This window comes from Macaca thibetana, chromosome 4, assembly GCF_024542745.1.
Source record: "Macaca thibetana thibetana isolate TM-01 chromosome 4, ASM2454274v1, whole genome shotgun sequence".
In the NCBI taxonomy this organism is placed as follows: Eukaryota; Metazoa; Chordata; class Mammalia; order Primates; family Cercopithecidae; genus Macaca; species Macaca thibetana.
In genome coordinates, this window is record NC_065581.1 from 67615547 (window position 1) to 67638676 (window position 23130).

General features: G+C 37.6%; 1 protein-coding gene across 4 annotated transcripts in view; it reads left to right on the plus strand.

Annotated features, from left to right (window-relative positions):
• COL19A1 (collagen type XIX alpha 1 chain) overlaps positions 1-23130 on the plus strand; it is a 336630-nt gene that overhangs the window by 262413 nt on the left and 51087 nt on the right. For all 4 annotated transcript variants that reach the window (XM_050789707.1, XM_050789711.1, XM_050789708.1 and 1 more), the window contains 14 exons: positions 240-293; positions 1681-1734; positions 2404-2493; positions 4168-4212; positions 4320-4397; positions 7183-7218; positions 7330-7383; positions 7472-7525; positions 8876-8917; positions 13587-13688; positions 13773-13826; positions 14110-14163; positions 19315-19368; positions 20756-20809. In XM_050789707.1, coding sequence (XP_050645664.1) covers positions 240-293; positions 1681-1734; positions 2404-2493; positions 4168-4212; positions 4320-4397; positions 7183-7218; positions 7330-7383; positions 7472-7525; positions 8876-8917; positions 13587-13688; positions 13773-13826; positions 14110-14163; positions 19315-19368; positions 20756-20809 — 825 coding nt within the window. The remainder of the gene's footprint in view (positions 1-239; positions 294-1680; positions 1735-2403; positions 2494-4167; positions 4213-4319; positions 4398-7182; positions 7219-7329; positions 7384-7471; positions 7526-8875; positions 8918-13586; positions 13689-13772; positions 13827-14109; positions 14164-19314; positions 19369-20755; positions 20810-23130) is intronic.

Below are 23130 nucleotides of genomic sequence, written 5' to 3' on the forward strand. Positions count from 1 at the left end.
CTAACTTCAGTTATCACCTGCTGGAGAGAACACATAAATTAAATAAAAGCATCTGGAAACTATCCTGGTAAACCCAAAGCACATTTCAGTACTATACAGATAAAGTGGGAAAGTGGGATGGTGGAAAGTCGGTCTTCCTATACATGAAGATCACACTATGCTTTACAAATACTCAGGTACAATCTATCTTTTTTTTTTTTTCCTAGCAAAGCTAAAGCATATACCACCTTTTATTTTAGGGTCAGCAGGGATCTGCAGGCTCCATGGGACCCAGAGGACCACCAGGAGATGTTGTATGTATAATGTCTTTGATATTTTTGAAATGAAATTGAGACTAGGACATGTTTTTTAAAAACATCAACATCTGTTCAAGTAACTGAGTTATCCCTCATTTCCCAAGGATGTGGGTCATCTATGCCACTAAAACTGATTATACCTAATGTCAGGGGCTATTGCGAAGACTAGGCCCTTCATATGTTCACGTGAGGTCCTTTTGAGTATCATTAGCCTAATAAATTGATTTTTGGAGCTCAAGTTAATTAAATTGTCATTTTGGACATGCTTGTCAGTGCTGTACCAGCAGTAGAAAGATTGGAAATGCCAATAGAAATAAAGAACACCAAAAGAGAAAGAAAACATTTTCAATATTCACAGTTTTTAGTTCAAGTCTCCATCTAAGGAAGACATTTCCAAAACTTCCATTGTTTTCTAGCAAAAGCCTTCCAAAAAAAGCAAGTCTTTTAGCTAAAAGTATATCTGAAGGAAGATCGACAGATTGCATTATAACCTAGCTTTAGTGGACCTAAAATACTCAATGCACGTTCCTATTCATTATCTGGATCAACTTTCTATTCCTTGGACAACCTTCCTAGCCTTCTGACAACTTGGGAGCTGCGAGCTCTCCATCAGTTCACACTTGAGCAAAATAAGAAAAATCCTTGGCCATAACTCCTTGGAGACTGATCACTATCTGACCGTGATTACAGTTCCCTCCAGGCAACTCTTAGGATCTCTCCTTTTTTCATGCCCTGAGAACAGCCCCTTAACCTCACGTTCTATTCTCCATGCTCACCGTTTGAGCCTCTCCTGTCTATTGGTCGGTGCACATGTTCTGCTTGGTACTTTGAACACCCAGTTTATAGAGCAAAGCTTTTGATAACTTCCCTATGCCAACTAATGGGCCACTGTAGATAAACCTAGTGGACAGATCTTATGAAAAGAGAGATAATCCTGGTGGCACAAGTGGAGCCACAATGCTCAAAAACTGAGATTAAGTGATAGTGGCCAGAGCTATAAAGAGAACAAAATCAAAAGAGAAAGAGCCACTGTTTCTAAAACATAGTAAAAACATATTTTTCTAGTTGCCTGAGAGTCCTTCGGAATCATTATGTGATGCTACCAACCACCATCCCTCTTCCATGGCAATAATATGGGTGAGACATTCGGTTCAATTCGACTTTAGTTTCTTTCCTATGGCATCCAGGTGGCTTCACTTGAACCAATAGACCACGTAGAATCACTAATATTTTTCCAGGTCTTAAAGGCCAAAATCAATCCTACTCCTTGTATTAATAGGCTATATGTTAAAATTCTGTTCTCTCGACAAAGATTCAGATATAGGGAAATGTTATTATAAGAGATGTTCTCATTGCTCTTTCCTATTCACTCTGAGTTTTCTAGGGATTGCCAGGAGAACATGGTATCCCAGGAAAACAAGGCATTAAAGGAGAAAAGGTATAGTTTGTATTTTCCTCATTTTATATGTTAAGTAGATAGGAGGAAGAGACAGAGGATCATAAGGGAGATGAAAGGATGCCCCAGGGCTTCTGGGATTGTGCAGGGGACAGACATTCACATTAACTACAATGTAAATGGTACCCCCTAGAGTTGTGCATTTTGGCAGCCCTGGTTCTGGCACAGGAATGCCATGTGACAAAATGAACTGAGAGATGAAGATATCAGGAGTCTGAAAGTCAAGCTCAGTTACCAATTCTGATATAAACCTAAGAAGTCTCTTAATCTTGCAGGACCTGTTTCTTGATATCTACATGGAAACAGTGTATTAACATTGAACTATTATTGGGGAATAACTTAAAGAAAACATAAAGATCATCTATAGAACTTTATTAATAAATATGCCCTTTTGTGCATATATATATATACATATACACACACATGCATATGTTTTGTGATACTGCTAACATAACTAACTGCAAAATCTAAATGCACTGAACAGGCATGAATTAGGTACTCAATAAATATTATTGAGTTGGTGAGTGAGTAAGTGAGTGAATGAAGTTTGACTGGCTATGATGACAACTTAAAACAATGGAAGCCACTACCTCCTCTCTTCCCACCATGAACCTGAGCATCAAAGAAAGAATCTTACTTTGTTTTCCACAGGGAGATCCAGGTGGGATCATAGGCCCTCCTGGGCTTCCAGGTCCAAAAGGTGAGGCTGGTCCTCCAGGGAAAAGCCTGCCAGGGGAACCAGTAAGTATTAGCCCTTTTGTTAAAATATTTCTTGCAAGTTCATTAATTACTGCTTGTGGGTTCCTAGTTTCAGATCACAAGTATGGGAATAAGTTTAGGTCTGCAAAAAAAAAGGAAAAAAGAACTTAAAACAGAACTACCTTTTGACCTAGCAATCTCACTACGGGTTTCTTTTCCCAAAAGAAAATAAATAGTTCTACCAAAAAGACACATGCATTCGTGTGTTCATTGCAACTCTATTCATAATAGCAATGACATGGATTCAACCTAGATGCCCATCTACAGTGGACTGGATAAAGACAATGTGATATATATAACCATGGAATACTATGCAGCCATAAAAAGGACAAAATCATGCCCTTTGCAGCAACATGGATACAGCTAGAGGCCATTATCCTAAGCAAATTAATGCAGGAACAAAAAACCAAATACTGCACGTCCTCACTTATAAGTGGGAGCTAAACACTGGTTGCACACCAGCATAGTAGAGATGGGAGCAAGAGATGTGGAGGACTACTGATGGGGGAGAGTTGAAGGGAGGCAAGGTTGAAAAACTGTCAGGCACTATGCTTACTTCCTTGGGTAGTGGGATCATTCATACAATAAACCTGAGCAATATGCAATGTACCCATGTACTAAACCTGTACATGTACCCCTGAACCTAAAATAAAAGTCAGGGGAAAAAAGAAATATTCATCTATTCATCTTATTCTTTTTTTTTTTTTTTTTTTTTTTTTTTTTTTTTTCCTGAGACAGGGTCTTTAATCTGTCACCCAGGCTGGAGCACAGTAGTACAATTATGGATCACTGCAGCCTCGACCTCCGTGATTCAAGTGATCCTCCCACCCCAGCCTCCTGAGTAGTGGTGACAACAGGCACATGCCACCACTCCTGGCTAATTTTTATATTTTTTGTATAGATGGGGCTTCACCATGTTGTCCATGCTGGTCATGAACTCCTGAGCTCCAGTGATCTGCCACCTCGGCCTCCCAAAGTGCTGGGATTACAGGCATCTTATTCTTTAAATCACAGATAAAACCTCTTAAATGTGTGATAAGCAAAGGGCTTTCTTCTGAAGAAAATATACATGTATACAACATTTTGCATATGATTTTGGAAGATTCCTAGGTCCCCTGAATCCTACACATGGATTCTGTAGAGATCCATGAATCCCAGTCGGGTACACTAGTTTTACACCATAAAACTTCCTAGGACAGTATTGTAAAACAGAAAAACTACCTGAATTTTCCCTTCCAGAGGTTTTGCAGGTATCACCATGGTTTGTCATTTGCAGAAAATGTCTTTGTGACCCAGACTATTCCCAGGACATTGAAAACTGGACTGCTGGAAAGTCTAAATAACCAATGTTTTTAAAATATGTTTTATGTGCCTTTGTTTCTCATCTCCTTTGAACTTACGTTATTAAATAATAATAATATTTCTCAATATCAGGTGCCTCATTTTATAAATAAAAATCTTTTATATTTTAAAACAACTATACAAAATCTATAACCTATTGAAATGTGTACTCCCTGTTCCTTATTCTTTTATAGAAAAAGATTTATTCAAATAAGATGAAGAGTGATAAAACATATTAGTTATAACTTCTAATGTGTTTATAACCTTTCTAGAAGAAGATACGTATTCAATGTATTCACCTTCCTTTTCTTTTAGGGATTAGATGGAAATCCTGGAGCACCTGGTCCGCGTGGACCAAAGGTATAAAAATATTTAGTTAATTTTTAAGAAGTTAATAATTAACAAAATATAGCAGAGAAGTTTATGTCTCTTGAGGCTTGCGCTAACAGCAGCCTTTCATTTCACAGGGTGAAAGAGGACTTCCAGGTGTTCACGGTTCCCCAGGGGACATAGGCCCACCAGGGGTAGGAATTCCTGGCAGAACAGTAAGTGAAATTCATTCAGTCCTTGTTGATTCCAATATTGTGAAACAAAATCCAGTGTCAAATTTTAACAAGGTGAAAAGAATAGAAAGGTCAGAGGAGGAAATACAAATAAACACTATCCAGAGAGGATTGATGGGCACTGAGGTTGTATCACTTAAGCACAGAGACAGTACCCGCTGTTTGTTTTTTAACTTACAGATGCTGGTCACACATATGCTAATTTGGATTAGAAGCAGTCATTTAACCTATACCTCTAATCTATATATTAAAAAGCACAAATACATATTTGTAAGATGGTATGACTGCCTAATATTAGGTCATTATATATTACAGCTTGTTTTTAATTAAGTTAAAACAAGAAGTTAATATTTAAAGTGAATGGCGTACACATAGGTGAAATGACACCAAAAAGGTCTGAGTAATGTCTTCAGAGTGAAGAGATGGTGTTTTCAATGGTAAAAACAAATAATGGGTAGTTTTTAAAGTATTTAAACTATAAGGACAGAGCCTAGAACAGCCCCTATTAATAATGACCACTATATCCACACTTGTAGACCAAATAATAATAAATATACAATTTTCATTTACTATGAAAAGACATAAAATATTTTTGAACAAGAAAAGTAGAAATAAATGGTTATTCTAACGACATTAATTTAGAAAATTGTCCTGTATGGTGTAATAGAAAAACAAACTAACTTTTTTCCTATTATGCTCTTAACATTCAACATAATACAATTCTGACACCAGATGTGTGGGTTTTTTTCCCCTACTCATCAATTCTCCAATGGACATCAACTGGATGTTCTACTAGTCAATTCACGTCTGACACTATCTACCTGGAGTTAGCGTCAGATTCCACAGGTTAAGGGCTCAATCGCACAAAACCGACCCCTACTTCAGAGGCCAACTGCATATCTGGGCCTTCATTACTTCTGTTCAACCAGCTATAAACTGCAAGTTTCCATAACCCCCACCTCAGGTTCTGTAGTTTGCTAGAGTGGTTCACAGAATCAAGTAACTCTTTCTTACATTTACTGGTTTATGGTATCAGTAAAGGATACAGCTGAACAGTCAGAAGAAGAGTTACAAAGGGAGAGGTCTGGAAGGGTCCCTGAGTGTAGGAGCGTCGGTCCCTGCGGAGTTGGGGTGTGTCACTCTCCTGGCACATGGGTGTTTTTGCCAGCCTGGAAGTTCTCTAAACCCCATATTTTGGGATTTTATGGAGGCTTCATCATGTCAGCAAGATAAACAACTAACTATATTTCCAGCCCCTCTCCCCTCTTCACAGAATGCGGGGTGGGCTGAAAGGCCGAGTTTCTAATTGTGGCTTGGTCTTTCTGGTGATCAGCTCCTGTCAAGGAGCCCACCAAGTCACCTCATTGGAACAAAAGACTCTCCTATCACCCAAGAAACCCAAGGGATTAGAAGCTCTGTGTCAACCGGGGCCAAAAAACAAGTATTAGAACAAAAGTTTATGTTAGCAACCTATTGTTAAGGAATTTACGAGGGTTTTAGGAGCTCTGTGCCAGGAACTGAGGGCAGAAACCAAATATTATTTTATCACAGTATCACATCTTTATATTGAAGTTATCATGAAAAGTTAAAAGAAAGCATAAGTAGTGAAGGGATATGTTGTGAATGAGGGTTGTCTGATTTGCCAGGGCAAGAATGTAAAAGACCATTGGAGATGGAAATTAAACCAAGTAAAAACTTGTATCAGAAAATTATTAGAGGCTGGACCTGGTGGCTCATCCTTGTAATCCCAACACTTCGAGAGGCCAAGACAGGTGGATCACTTGAGGTCAGGAGTTTGAGACCAGCCTGGCCAACATGGTGAAACCCCATCTCTACTAAACATACAAAAAGTAGCCGAGCGTGGTAACAGGTGACTGTAATCCCAGCTACTCAAGAGACTGAGGCAGGAGAATTGCTTGAACACAGGAGGCGGAGGTTGCAGTGAGCCGAGATTCCACCACTGCGCTTCAGCCTGGGTGACAGAGTGAGACTCCATCTCAAAAAAAAAAAAAAGGAAAAGAAAAGAAAATTATTAGGGAAGTGATGGTGGTTGAGGATAAATAGAAAGGGAGGAAAAAAGTAGCTTTGGCAAGAGCAGTGATATGAATATTTATTTCTTTAAATAAGAAAGGAAAAGTCAGTGAGTAGTTACTGAAGTCAACTGCTAGGAAACCAGCTCTTGACTTACTTAGGTTGCAAATTCCTCTTACAGAAGTTCATGGTTACGTAAGAGCGGTACAGCTACCATCATTAAGTTCCCTGATAATCTCCCAGCCTCATTTTATTTATCCCAAATTCCAATTTTCTAAAAGTAGAAAAATATCATTGATTAGTGTTTTACCTCCTACTCCTGTCACTGAACACTGGTTCTGGTGATTTCTTCCAAGAGATAAATGACTCAAAGTTGAAAGCAGAAAAGAAAAGAAGCCCCGAACCAGTTACCCCTGTGGGCGGTCAGTTTCTGACAGATGGAATTTGGATGCATTCTTTGTGCCCTCATGAATGTGCAGTGACAGATTATGGTAATGAGATAGATGTCCCAAGTCTCTGAGCAAAATCATATTGATGTTTCCAGCAACAGGTATCTGATTAAGTTATTCACCTACGACCTGAAAGTCTTGGCCGACTTTGCAGTTTTCCTCGTGTGTACGGTGGCAAACCCTGTTGTGCCTCTAAGTAAACTACAATGCTTAGTCTTTTATGTCACTTGGATAATTTATGGACATTCTTGGTGGAATTTTGATAATAAAATCTCATTTGTACTCAGGGCTCCCAAGGACCAGTTGGAGAGCCAGGTATTCAGGTAAGCTACTTAACTAATTTTTTATCCCAGCAAAGCCACCTTGCTGACTTGGGGGAAATGACTGAAAGACCGTCCTCATAAGTAACTGTTTTTATTTCCCTCCTTTTCCAGGGTCCTCGAGGTCTTCCTGGGTTGCCAGGAACCCCAGGGACTCCAGGGAATGATGTAAGGACTTTCTTTATCTACCCTCCCCCATTTTAATCTGCATCTGTGCCAATGTGCAAAGATTGAACATGGACACCTCTGTTTTCAGGGAGTTCCAGGGAGGGATGGAAAGCCAGGCCTGCCAGGCCCCCCAGGTGACCCGGTATGTAGACAGACCTTGTCTGATTTATGTGTCTTAAATGTACCCAGAAGCCAAACAGCCTCCCAAGCAAGTTTTGCTGTCCAAACTCATTAGAATGCTCAGTGACTGCTTGGTGATTTTGTTTATCCCCATTATTTTGTCGAGAGAAAAAGAATTCAGGCTGGGTCAGCATTTCTGTGTGTGTGATGAATACTTATTTCCTAAGGGTATAATTCAACTGTACAATTTTGCCCCAGGCTGAGCCTTGGCATATAATGTCTCAATCCCATTGAAAATTGAGATAAAATATATCGCCACGATTTCTATTTTTTCTAATGCTAGTGGCTAAATGAATTTCATTTTTCTAAATGAAATTTTGCAGGTAAGTTGCCTACAATATGGTACAGATCCATTGATTCTGTAGCTTTAAAATGTCGCAATGATTAAATTATGAAAACTGGCTTGAGTAGACTCTTAGAAAATGGGTTTAGGCACTAAATGTGTGTTTCAAAGTTTTATTCTAGGTTAAACCTTGCTTTGAGCAACAGTGAAATCCCTTTAAATAGCCTCAGACTCGGCAGTTATAATTTGAGAGGCCATATGGTACATGACATTGTATTAAGAGTCTTGTATAATAAAATCCAAATCTGGCTTCTCAGTTCTAAGCCTCACAAATCCTTTCTACCTCCCACAGTGTTTGGGCCTTATGTGCCTTTATAAGCTACGTGTGGAGGCATATTTTGGCATTACTTTAACGCCACTGTTGGGTGAATCACTTGTGCATTTTTCTGGGAATCTTACAAAATATTACTTGGGTTTACACAGTGTCTCTCTGAAAGAACATCTGAAGATATGTGGCCAAAATGTGGTCCAAGTTCCTTCAGTATTTGTCTTGCCTATCACTTAAGCCAACTGTAGGTTCTTTTGAACTTCCATGAGAAATAACTGTAAGGCAAACTTATCTGGTAGTTTTCATATTTCTCAACAGCCTGATAATGTGTTTGCCAGAGGAGTGATTTCCTTTTAATAAATAATTTATCTTTATGTATTATTTAAAACCAATAATATACCAGGGACGGCATAAAGGTTGCCATGAAAATATAAAATAGGGATGCACAGTCAAAATGATGATATGTGTGTTTGCACGTTCATGAGAGAATAGTGAACATTTTTCAAAATTTGTTCTGAATTCTATCAGTTCCACGTGCACATTTCTTGATACGAAACATAACGTTAAGCCAGTGATTGTAAAGTGAGACACTAGAAGCTTCATGGCATTTTGAGGAAAAATATCTATATTGTACTGTATGTTTATATTATATTGTGTTCATATATAAATACATATCTTTGGTTTTATCTTCTTAACCACAGATTGCACTTCCTCTCTTGGGAGACATTGGTGTTTTGCTCAAGGTACTGTATTGCTGTGTAAGAAATTGTGTGTTAATTTCCAGAAAAATCACAAAGAAAATATTTAGCAGAAATTGAGTCAATTGTTTAGCTGGAACTACAATTCAATTTTTAAATGGCAGGACATCTTTAAGATAGGAAAATAAACATGTATCTTATATACCTTATGCCATTTATCGTAATTCTTTCACTCTCTTCTTTACCAGCCTCTCATTTTGGGTGGAGCAGGGGTGGAGGGCAGCGGGTAGTATAGTTATGAATTGGCTACAGGGAAGGAATTATGTCATTAGCACCCTGGAGTAGATTATTCTCTCTTCTGGAGGAACATCTTTCTCTTAATGGGTGTTGACTCACCCTGGCTCACTACTGTGAAAGCGAATCCTTCTCACTAAATCTGGCCTGGTCAGTCCCAAGATGAAAATCAGTGCTGCTCTATATATGGCCACTTACAAGGCTGAATTTTGATGTCATGGGATTTTACAAAATTCCACAGTCGAAACCTGCCCTAATACCTGTTACTCTGTTCAATAAAAATCACCTCTACCTATTATCATCTCAGGGAATTAATCTTGCTATCTCTTTTTTTAATCTCTAACACTTCCCTGTATTTTATCAGTAAAACATACTGGGGGGATGATAATGGCACATATGTAAGGGTATGTATTTGCATGTTTCTGCCTGGTGTGCTACGACTGAGTGAGCCCACATGAAAATCAGGCTCTTGACTTCATACTCAAACACAATGTGTTGTATCTTTCTTTGTATGAATGGACATTGTGTATGTGTACACACACACAGACTATAGTTAGATATATATAATTTAGTTTGTATTTCTAGCATGTAGCCCAGTGATTCACACAATTATTTGCACAATAGTAAGCAGGCAGAAATATTTGTTTAATTGAATTCAAAAGACTCGAGTTCTAGCATATACATTTGTAAAGTAGAGTTTTGAGAATAGATGCATAAACATAAGTGTAAATATGAATATGAATATAAATATATATTAAAGGAATTTCTAAGACCTCCAAAAGCCAGCAGTTTTTATAAGCCAGAGAAGAATATTTGCCAGAATTTCAGGAAAATCTTATATTTATTGAGTTAAAATTACAGGCCAGTTAATATGCCACTTTACTTATATCATCTCATTTAATTTCCATAATAATCTTATGAGTTCAGCCTGTTGCAGCATTCCCATTCTATAGATGACAGACCTGAAGTTCTCAGCAGTTAAGTAACTTTTTCAGAGTCACACAGCAAGTAAATGTAACATTAACACAGGAACATAGGTCCTCAGACATTAAGTCCTAGATTATTTATGAGACAGTGGTGTTGGAAATAGCAGGATTGCAGGAGTTATATCATTTCAGAATACTTAGGGTTCTTTAAGGATGAGAAACCTTTATGCTGTAGTAGAAATGAATATACTGGTAGAATATGGGATCTCACAGAACAGATCAAAGGACCATGAATAGGCTCTGACAGGAAGCAGAACCAGGGTTCCAGTGCTCTCAGAAGTGGAACTAATTGGCAGTCTCACCCGGGAATCATCCCTCTAATGAACGTGCTCTGCCATTGCTCCAGTCTCTGTGTCATTTCACTGAAGTTCTGAGTCCGTAGAGAGCCGGACATCTTGACTGATAGTCTCCACAAACTGTATACAATAGAAGCAAGGGGAGGCATGTAGTTCCCCGAACAAAGTCCAAATACAGGAATTTAGATTCTGGGTTGGATCTGTCAGGCCAATGTAATAACATCATGTTAAATCCTGATCCTGTTACCCCATACGTTAACACTATATCTCTCTACCTTGAGTCTTTAGCCAATTTGATCATCCTGCTTTCTGTTTGCAAAAATATCTTTGATTAAAGTATTAAAAAGAACTGGCATAATTACAGGCCCCTTCAAAGGCCTCCTTTTAGATTAATCAGTATGTCAATCCCTCTTTGAATGACATTGTGTATTGGTTAATAATTGATGCATCTTTATTCTTTCCATGAGAAAATCTTAAGACATTTTTCCAAGAATGTTAATAAAACTCAGTTATTTTACATTTACCATTCTGGTAACACTAACCCAAAGAAAATGAAGTCAGTTTCAAATGACTCTTAGAAATTGTATTTGTCATAATGATTATCATTTTTTAATGTTTTACTAAAATAGTCAGTTGAACAATCTCTTCTAAAATGTTGCTCCATATCGATATGCCAAGGTTTTGCTCCGTATTGAGATGTCATGTTTGTGTCTGCAGATCATTATCTTTTTCATACTTTTTGAAATATGGAAATCCTTTTGTTTCTCTTAAGTTCTCAAGTGTCTCTTTATCTTCATAGTTTTTCAGGTATCATCAGTAATGGTTCTATAAATATATATATATTTAACTCCTGTGCCAACACATTGTCCCTGTGAAATAATCCAGGTGATAAAATTCATCTGGAAATTTTCTATATTCAGACTCTAAGAAAGACCACCATGAAGAGAGCTGTTTAACCCAGCATGTTTTTATATACTTTAAGTTCTGGGGTACATGTACAGAACATGCAGGTTTGTTGCATAGGTATACACGTGCCATGGTGGTTTGCTCCACCCATCAACCCGTCATCTACCTTAGGTATTTCTCCTAATGCTATCCCACCCCTAGCCCCCCACCCCCAACAGGCCCCCTTAGTGTGTGATGTTCCCCTCCCAGTGTCCATGTGTTATTGTTCAACTCTCACTTATGAGTGAGAACATGCGGTGTTTGGTTTTCTGTTCTTGTGTTAGTTTGCTGAGAATGATGGTTTCCAGCTTTATCCATGTCCCTGCAAAGGACATGAACTCATTCTTTTTTATGGCTGCATAGTATTCCATGGTGTATATGTGCCACATTTTCTTTATCCAGTCTATCATTGATGGGCTTTTGGGTTGGTTCCAAGTCTTTGCTATTGTGAACAGTGCCCCCAATAAACATACATGTGCATGTGTCTTTATAGTAGAATGATTTATAATCCTTTGGGTATATACCCAGTAATGGGATTGCTGTAACCCAGCATTTTTGAGATGATTTGCCTCATGTATTCATCAGGGTTCTCCAGAGGGACAGAACTAATGGTATATATGTATATATGAAAGGGAGTTTATTAAGGAGAATTGACTCATGTGATTACAAGGTAAAGTCCCACAATAGGCTGTCTGCAAGTCGAAGAACAAGGAAGCCAATAGTGAATCAGTCCAAGTCCCAAAACCTCAAAAGTAGGGAAGCTGACAGTACCGCCTTCAGTCTGTGGCCGAAGGCCCAAAATCCTCTGGCAAACCACTAGTGTAAGTCCAAGAGTCCAAAGCGAAGAATATGAAGTCTCATGTTTGAGGGCAGGAAGCATCCAGCACTGGAGAAAGATGAAGGCCAGAAGACTCAGCACATCAACCCCTTCCACCTTCTTTTGTCTGCTTTATTTTAGCTGCACTGGCACCTGATTAGATTGTGCCCGCCCATATTGAGGGTGGGTCTGCCTCTCCCAGTCCACCAACTCAGATGTTAATCTCCTTTGGCAACACCCTCACAGACACACCCAGGAACAATAGTTTGCATCCTTCAATCCTATCAAGTTGACACTCAGTATTAACCATCACACCTTGCAAGCTTTTCAGTATCATGCAAATTTAGTGTTCCAAGGAGCCCATGTTTGAAAATCAGATTTACAGTGCTATTCATTACGTCAAAAATATTGAATTTGAATAGCCATGGGCTTTCTTGCCAGTTTCTTATCAATGGCAAGCTTCACTTCTCTTTCATGTTTAAAGATTCTTTCCTTTAGGGAAAAGGATGGAAGTATGGAAACGTAGGTTGTCCTACCTTCTGTCAACTGTTAAACTATCTCCCCCACTCAGTGGCCCTTATTCTGTGCCTTTCTTGGTCATATTCTTATTCCAACAATTTATTTAAAAATAAGCCTATATAGAGCTTTTCACACATACTCTTTCTTTAGCTGTGTGATGAGAGTTATGTTTATCTTATGAGCTCAGACTCTGGAAGTTAAGATTTCCCACATCAGCTAAAGGTTGCAGAGAAGGCAATGGAAAGGTAATTTCACTTAGATTTCCTATTGTCACTTGGATTTGACCTAGGAGTCAAGTCTATGTCAGTCAAGTAATTATTTCTCTAGAGTGCCTCCACCGACAAAATGTTAGTAAACTGTATGTAGTTGGAGAACTAATTTTGCTCCCACAAGGACAAATCCTTTCTTTGCAGGTTTTTTGTTGTTGTTGTTGTTTTTAAAATGATTTGTGCTATAGGGTGTATGAATTCTGTAATCGTGCTGGGTTTTCTAAACTTTATTACCACTCCCTTTTGAAACATTCTACTAAACAATGGAACTTCAGTTTTTGTTCTTGACTTACGTGTCTTTTCCTTATTTATTTGGAATTTTCTATTTAAATGTCATTGGAGACCTGCTTTTAAAATAAAAGCTCATCAATATCATAAACAGATATCACTGATGAGCTTTGAAAATAGTTTTTACCTCACAAAATTAATGTTTTTAAATTGGATAAATCAAGTTTCTGAAAGCAGAGTGACGTATCTATATCACTCATCTCTGACAAAGGTTCCAAAAGAACTTCACATCACATGAAACCTCACCTTTAGAGATGGCTTTTATGACTCTCTCAGTAACCTTATCTTTATACTCATTAGAATTTCTGTGGCAACTGCCAAGCCAGTGTCCCAGGGCTGAAAAGCAACAAAGGAGAAGGAGGCGCTGGTGAGCCTGGAAAGTATGATTCCACGGCCCGGAAGGTGAGAAGCCTGACTGAATGTTTACGAACCCTATAGGTTACATGTAGTGCATCCTCTCAGTTCTGTTCTTCCTCTGTCCTCTAGGGTGATATAGGGCCACGGGGTCCTCCAGGAATCCCAGGCAGAGAGGGACCAAAGGTAAGAAATTCTCTTCTCCACTTTCACCTTGGGACCCTCAATTCAGTATGAAAAAAAGGAACCCGATATTTGAAAATATACAACTTTAAAAATACATACATGTATATATAGATATATATGGAGGGAGAGAGAGACGAAAAAGCCACTTGCAAATGTTGCCATTTATTTGTTCCCTGACCCTGTCCAAATTACATGCCCCAAGTGTTCTTAGAAGAGATTTTTTTCATTTCCAAAAGATAAGAAAAATGATTGCATGTGCTAGCTGAATGTATTGTCTTTTTAGGGAAGCAAAGGAGAGCGGGGCTACCCTGGGATACCTGGGGAGAAAGGCGATGAGGTAACAGATTCTTTTCTGATTATACAGTCCTAATAATGATTCTCTTTACGTGGCTCAACAGAGTAAAAATGTTAATTTTTCTATAGCTCAGATCTAATGCTAGAACCAGTAAAAACAAAGACCACTTAGAGCTTTTAAAATGTTGACACATTTTAAATGACATGTTTATGTTTATTATCAGTGGTCCGGTTTTAGAGACAAGGAAATTAAGGCACAAAGTTAATATGTCAGTTATAATTTTTCTGTTTTCATTTAGCAGATAACAATTCCAGCTCTCACAAAATAAAAGTAAAGGAAAGGGGGAAAGGAGCTCAAAAAAACTCCCAGGGTAGCTAAGAGATTTAAAGGAATAGTAGACAACCAGCCTAGGAGTAAGGGCATTTGAGAACCCAGCAGAGCTTCCCTGGGTACCACTAAACTGTGATTAAACTTCAGCGACCTTGGATTGTCTGCATCTTTGCTCAGCTTTCAAATTCTTGGGAGAAAAAAAACTGTCAGAAGAATCTTCTTGTTCTAGTTTACATCAGCTGGTCACCCTCTGGACTAAGGTTCCAAGTCCAATGTGCTTTTGAGATAATGGTATAATTTTCTGACTCTAAGCCATGGTGATGCTCAGGACATAATTTTTTTCCTACATAATTCACACTAACTCTTAGAAAAACCAATTAGAATGATGAATTGCTGTTAGTTTAAACAGTTTTGATACTAATAATTCTTAATGAAAGTAAGTAAGCCATCTGGCATATATTAACCTTGATGTTATTGTGGAAAATCATAACTATATAAAGAAAATCTATTTTTCTAGGTGGAGTTATATTTTACATTACAGCAATTATCATGTACTATTGTTTCTAATTAATATTGCTTGTAATCTAGAAAACTTTGAGGTTTAATTTTTCCCAAGTTAAAAATTGAATACCAAATACATTCAATATTTATTTTCATCCATAAATAAAACATTATCTTCAAAATAAGTTATTGTGCTTTTGCTTCCTCATGTTCCACAGAAGGTTTTACTAAAGTACAAGCACAATAACTGATTTTCATAGTCCAACAGCTTTGAACTGCCTCCACTCAAAAGGTAGGCTTTAGAGGCAATTGAGAAGGTAATAACGAAAAGATCAGGAAATAATTGGAATTCAGGTTTTGTATAAGTAACTTTAAGTTAAAGTCACTAGAAGTTAATTTTCATTGATTCTGCAGGGCACTTTTCTCTCTTAGTGAACTGAAATCCATTGTTAATATTCCCCACACTTTAGTGGGCTTTTTCTTTGGTACCCCTCATAAATTCTTTAACACAGTTCACTAAATTGTGCACAATGCTCGTCACATGGGGAGTTCCAGCAAGTTCGGGAGATTCTTTTCCATTGTTTCTTCACATCACGTGAATAATATGAATAAATCTGAAGTAACCTATTGACTCCTTTAGGCCTTGTAGAGGGAATAAGGTGGTGCAGTTTTCTCTCTAGCAGATGGGAAATAATGAATATAATCTCATCTTCTACTTGGTCTCAGATATTATTTGAAATTACAATTTGTTGATTTGTCAAAGTGAATAAAACTTGGACCAAAAACATGTGCATTTCCAACTGGCCAATGAACTATACCATTTCAACACACAGTATGGACTTAATATCTAATCTTACAAAATCTCAAATGTCTATTCTACTCTAAGTGGAAAACATACAGAGGGACACCCCATCTCTTTGAGACTTCTAATTATTATGTTTTTCATCTGTTTGGAAAATGAGAGAGAGGAGTTGCCTGCTTGTTTATTACTCTTAGAAAAGCAATATTTTCTTCCACATTTTTCACAGATGTTGTTGCACATCTCAAGGTAGCAACTTGGAAGATGCTAATAGAACACATGCTAACCTTTGATGGAGTGATTTCTTGCTTGAAATGCAGGTCTTCGTATAATATTTTAGGGTAATAATGGATAAATTAGACATGAAAAATATCATCAGCCAGATATTATAGCAACAGAAAATATTCTTGGTAGCAACTAATCTGGGACTTGCAAAATGAAATATCAGAGCAGGGTAAGAATGTAGCTCCAATGATCTCTGAATATCTCTGCAATAAATTTTAATTTGTGTGTTAGTTTGGCACTGTATGTTAAATTGACTGTCCTACTCTTTAATATGCATTTGTCTTCTTTAATGATCATCTTGTCTTGTAAAATTATCTTATTGCCCTTTATGCATCTATAGTAACTTTTACTTTTACTACAGAATTTCAGCTTTTTCAGAGAAAGGCTGCTGAGAATGATTTTTTATTTATGGACTGAGGTTTATTTTAAAGTTTAATGTGGTCATCAAAGGTTAATGAATCCCAAGCTTATAAATTAGGCTATCTAAAAACTCACTCAACATCTCTGGACTGATTCAGTGTTGAGACTAAAAGTAGCAAAAAAAAAAAAAAAGAATACCTATATACATATATTTTATGCATGTACATATAGAAAGAATTTTATGGAAAATGGGTATTTTGAGGTAAAGAAATTTATAGTATAACATTTATTATCTCCAGTCATTTAGAGGTGCCATTATCGATGGAAATGTTTTTTACCTTGCATTTATAAACCTGTATGCAAGTTAATGTTAGGAAAATAAAAAGAACTAGTACCATGTACCAATATGTAGAGCCTGCACATGCACACATGCCCATGTACACACACATACATACACACACACACACACAGACACACACACAGCACTGCCAATGAGATTGATAAAATTTTGGAGAAAAAATATGTCAACATTCTTTAACACAAATACACACAAGATTTGGCCCAAGGACATGAGTATATGACATGAGGAATTCTAGCATGTTCAAGTAGAATTTTTAAGCATTTCTTCATATCATATCACATGAATAGACCTGAACACCATTTGCCATTGAATGGACAAAACTGGAAGAACTTGGTCCTTGATCCCACTGATGCAAAGAACCTTGATCCAGCTCACAGTCCTATAGAATGCTCATAATCAATATGCAGTAATATTTCCATGGCCATGTCATATAATATTTATAAAGTATATGAAAATGCATATATCATAATAGTGAAAGGTAAAGGAATTGTATCATGACAAAGAATGGTATAGCAATACAGAAAGAATATTTTACTCAGTAAAGGAGACTAAATCCTGAAAGAGTGGAATCATTCAGTCTAGAACTTGATGTATCACATGGTTGTCTGATATAACAAAAGGGTATTTTAAAATAGTTTTTTCTCATTATAGAAGTGATATCAGTTCACTATTGAAAATTAGGAAAATACAAAAATCACTGAAAGATAAAATTTCTCCCTATTCCCACTACCCAGGAGGGACTTCTGGTAATAGTAATGTCATGGTCCACAACTGTATTAGTCCATTTTCACACTGCTATAAAGAACTTTCCTGAGACTGGGTAATTTATAAAGGAAAGAGGTTTAATTGACCCACAGTTCCGCATGGCTGGGGAGGCCTCAGGAAACTTACAATCATGACAGAAGGTGAAGAGGAGACAAGCACCTTCACAAGGCAGCAGGAGAGAGAGCAAAGGAGGAATTTCCAAACACTTCTAAAACCATCGGATCTCCTGAGAACGTACTCACTATCATGAGAACAGCATGGGGAAAACCACCCCCACGATCCAATCACCTCCTTCCCTCTACATATGGGGATTACAGTTTGAGATGAGATTTGGGTAGAGACACAGAGCCAAATCAGATCAACAACACCTCATCTATAAATTCCAAAACCAAAGCCTCTGAAAACCCTGGAAATGTTTCCCAAGTTTGGCTTTGTTTCCCAAGCAAATTCATTTGGCAGCCGAATCTGGCCTAACTCACACAGAGCTCGTCTATCCCGCTCTGTCAGAATATTGTGTTTTGCCACAGAAATATGTGTGTGTTTATTAGAGGGCACTGCTTCAAACACCACTGCAGTATTACATAATATTCAGTATGTATATCATGTTACCTGTGAAATGAAGTGATAATCCAGAATTCTAAAACACACATCTAACACTAAAGTTTCTGATAAAACTTTTATCTATTTGTCATGATAAAATAATAAAAGCCTGTATGTATCATTCCCATCTTTTAGGAAGTACATTTAAAATTGTTTAAAAATGTAGACCCTCTGCTATATAAGATTTGTGACTTGTATTTTTGCATGTTTTCTAACTTTTTTAAAACATGATTTTAGTAATTGCAAAATATTTCGTATTATGAATTGTATGTAATTTATTTAATAATATTCAAAACTAATTACATAAGTTAGCTAATCTTGCCAGTTCTTCCTTGATATATAAATGTATCAGCATCCTAAATCCTATCCGATATAATTGGTGCTATTCTACAAATCTGAGGAGGGGAGGGAGGGGAAATCTATCCATTATTATGCTTAAGCCGTGAAAGGGTTCCAAATTTAAATTCACCAATGAGCCAAATTTCTCCTTGTAATAAACTGATGAGCTAAAATAAATATTATATCATAAAACATATTCCATTTTTCCCAAGCTGAATGGAGCTTTAGTGTAATCATGTGTTTCTTCAATGGCATTCTGCCAATCTGAAATTTGTATTTCCATGTTTTACCAGTACAAGATTCTTAGATACTACTGCTGACGGAATGGCTCTATAAAATAAGAAATGCTCTGTGAATCACCAGATTAAATTATGTTTGCTTCAGATTCCATGTCCTGGCATTTTATCTCACCCTTCTTACTGTTTAAAACTGAGTATTTGCACATATTCTTACTTAAAATTGGAGGCTAAGCTATGAGTAGACAAAAGCATACAGAGTGATATAATGGATGCTGGAGGCCCAGAAGTGAGGAGTGCAGGCAAGGAGTGAAGGATGAAAAACTACCTATTGGGTACAGTGTACACTACTTGGGTGATGGGTGCACTAAAATCACAAACTTCACCATTATACAATTTATCTACATAACTGAAAATCACTTGCACCCCTAAAGAAAAAGTTATATTTTTGAAATTAGAAAATTAGAATTAAAAAAGGATATTTGCATATGACATACATTATGTTTCTCAATTAGCTAAATAAGTGTTTAATGTTCAATGGTCAAAATATTTGATTAACTAAAATGCCTTATTCCCAATGATATAACAGATTTTATGGTAGGAACTATCTTTTCCAGGGTCTTCAAGGAATTCCAGGCATTCCAGGCGCTCCAGGCCCAACTGGACCCCCTGTAAGTATTTGTTAAAATGATTGCACTCACAGTTTACATCTGCTGGGATGATGCAAGGTGAATTAATTTTCTTCATTGCATTTTGTTCTCTGTGCCTCTATGTAGATTGTCCAGCTATTGCCTGGAAAAGTAGCCTCATCCAAGCTCTCAGATTTTCATTTAGTAATTACTTAAGACTGCTCAGTGTCCTGGGGGCTTGTATCAGAATTCCACCAGACCAGAAAGCAGTCTGCGATTAAGCTAGTCTGTTTGAAATAGAAATTGCATATAAAAGAGCATTCTATTTTTTATTTATAATTTTTTGGCACTAACCTTTAGAAGAGATAGTCAAATGGCAGCACAAACTGAGAATTTATTTTCTAAAGGAAAAAAAAGTGGGCTAAGGATTATTAGATTTCATTTATTGTTATTCCTATGTATAAATTAAAATCCCTCTATTTTAGTCAAGGCTTCCACTGACCCTCAAACACACCATCAAAGCCTTCGTGTCTTTCACTGTCTTGTTTTCCTAGAACAGAATCTCTTTTCCTTTATACTTGCCAAACCCAATCTCTCATTCAAACAGAGTTTAATTCTAGAGTCGCCAGATAAAATACAGTGCATGCAGTTAAATTTGAATTTCAGATAAACAAATAATTGTTTAGCATATGTTCATCCCAAATATTGTGTTTTTATTTGCTAAATCTGGCAACCCAGCACATGCTTCAGCTTCTCCACCTCATCCTTTCTTAGAGTTCCTATGCCGACAGAGTCTTTACCACACCAGTAGGAATGTAATTATATATTTTTAATGTTCTGAAATAAGGATTTTCCATAATTAAAGTTGTGTCATTTATGCTTTCACCACAGTTACATAGAACAAACCTGGCTTTAAATTGTTCACTAAAATTAAAAACGATGACAAAGAGTTGTGAAAGAAACCATGAAAATTATAGCTAACTCTGTTCCCAAAGGATTAAAATTAAATTTTATTTTTCAGTGGTAAAATGCAGATCATATAACTCAATGTGCACACTGTTAATTCTGCCGCCTTGCAGTATTTAAAATGTTGATCCCTACCAAAACTATAGCTCATTTAGGAAGGCATAATGTTATATAAATTGCCATTTAAACAGCAAGACTTTAAGTGTATCAAAAGGTTCCAATTAAGGTCATTAAATGTGGTTGACCAAGGTGAAAAAGCAACCACAAATACAAATTTTACCCTTCCAAGGGCTTATCAGCAGGATACAGCTGCTGTATCAGCCAGAAGAAATATAAGCTTCTAGGGCTTATTTAATTAGGATCAAATGACCTTCAAAATGTGTAAGTTTTAGTAACCAACTTCCAATACCCTTCGGCCATTTAATTGTTGTTTCTGTAACAAACTTAGTTTTATGTTTTACAGGGCTTACTGGGAAGAACTGGACATCCTGGTCCCACAGGAGCAAAAGGTGAAAAGGTACAAAGGAAAAGCCTCACTTACCATCCACACTGGGGCTTGGAGTGGGAGCAAGATGAGACTCTTCACAGAGAGAGCCATAAAATCAAGCAAAGCCTGAAAGTAGAAATGATGGCAGAGAGTAGCTATTCTTGTAGTGGACTTGGAAGAACATTGGTCCAAAGGTTATTCTCAACATGGGAGATATTTTCCTAGGATAAAGGATAAATAGAACATTGGAACCATAAAACAAAAGTTCAGGCTGGATTCAGGATCCTGGGCAACCATCTATGTGGAAGGATTGAGTGGGGGAGCCTCCTGAAAGGATGCAAGTAATGTGGTGTGAACCAGGGAGTTCCAGCCACAGGGGCAGTCAGTTTTCTATGACAAAATACCATAGACAGAGTGGCTTATAAACAACAAACATTTATGCATATTTCTCTCAGTTCTGGAGTGTGGGAAGTCCAAGATCAAGGTGCTGGCAGAATCGGTATCTGACAGAGTCTGCCTTCTTGTTCATAGATGTCTCCTACTAGCTGTGTCCTCACATAGTAGAAGGGTGACCAAGCTCCCTTGGACCTCCTTTATAAGGGCACTAATCCTATTCATGAAGGCTCCACCCTCATGACCTAATCACTTCCCAAAGGCCTCACCTCCAAAAGCTCCAGACAGCGGGCTGGCTCTCAGGACCAAGATTCTAGTAATCAAAGAGCTTGCAGAGACGGTCTAGAAGTTCTGTCTCTAGACGGTCATGGGGGAAATGTACTGAAGAGCCAGGATAGCTTGTTTCCTGGGGAGATCAGTTATTGGACAGATGGGTTGCCATAGTCAGAAAGGAGGACCAGCAATAGATGAGTCTCAGACAGGACACCACACAGTTTCACATGTTTACTCCATTTAGGATCTAAACAGGCCCTATTGCCCTAGTCCAGGCAGATCCAGCAAGTAAGTGGAATAAGCCTAGCTATTTAGATTGGGGAAATAAGAATCAAGAGTCCACATGAGCCACTCAAGCAGCTTCCACCCACTCATCAGGACACAAGTTCCCTGACCAACGTGGAGCATAATGACATCAAGGAGCAAAGGAATCTCAACACATTTTGAAGGAAACAATGCCTTTATTCTAGATAGTCTCCGCACATTTTTTTCTGATTTTATCCCAAGGAGCTTGCCCAACTCCACCAGCCTTTTTTCTCTGTTCTCTATGGAAATTACTCAGTCATAGACTTGCCTTTGAAGTTAATGGGAATCCCACACTGAGATGAGCTTTGGGGCACAAATGAGAGTGAAGATATGACTTTTAATGGTGCCAGAGGCGGAAAAAAAGGCTTTTCAATAGGCACATATTTTTCCTTGTTTGTTGACTCATTAGAACTATGACATAATTCTTTGAAGGACACTGCCAGTTGTCAGCAGAATATGACATGTCTTAGAGAGATAGCCACCATCAAAGCAGTTTGAGAAAAGAAACTATATGCTTGTTCTTTGTTATATATTCTCAGGCAGAAGCAGTGCAAGAAGAACTTTACAGTTTATTTTTATTGATAAACATACAAACAAAAGATTTTATGATACTTTCGTTACCAAAAATTGGGAGGGTATTGGAATGAAGTCCTTGATTACATTTGTGGGAATGGACTAAAATCCCTCAAAATTCTTGGACATTGTGAGTAGAAATTTTACTCTATCTGAATTCTTTTTTAATTAACCATGTCTTGCCATTTCCTCTGCTATAGAGGGACTTAAAAGATTTTATGAGGCTACTATTTTAAGAGAAAAGCAGAGTTACAGGAAGAACTGCTGAGAGACACCAGAGGGACTTCAGTAGCTCTGCTTATCATGGACCGATAAACATCTATGGTTTGTAAAAATAAAAGTGAAATACATTTTTCAACTTTCAACTTGAATTCATTCTCACAAATTCTATTTTCAGTCTGCTTCTCCTGTAAGATTAAGACTGTTTATATTGTAGTGACCATTTGCTTTAAACAGTGCCATACCACAGTTGCTTCTGTTCAGGGAGATGTATCTGACTAGGGCATAAAGTCAGATATTAATGTAGGAAATGGAGATGAAGTTTCCCTTCTGCAGACACAACACAGGTTGTGATTTTTTCACTTTCATCAAATTATGTTCATGTCCCCTCTGGTTTCCAAAAGATGAAGGTGGTAGAAATGAGGCTCAAAGTTAGGGCTGACTCAGAGCCACAATCCCAGAGCCCACTGCCTGCTTGTAGGAAAGTTCCACATTGGGAGAGTTCCCCCAGCTACACTGGAAATCCAGGACATAAGCACCTGGGTTGTCTGGCTCCATCTAAAAACAAGCTTCATTTCTAGAGCTCA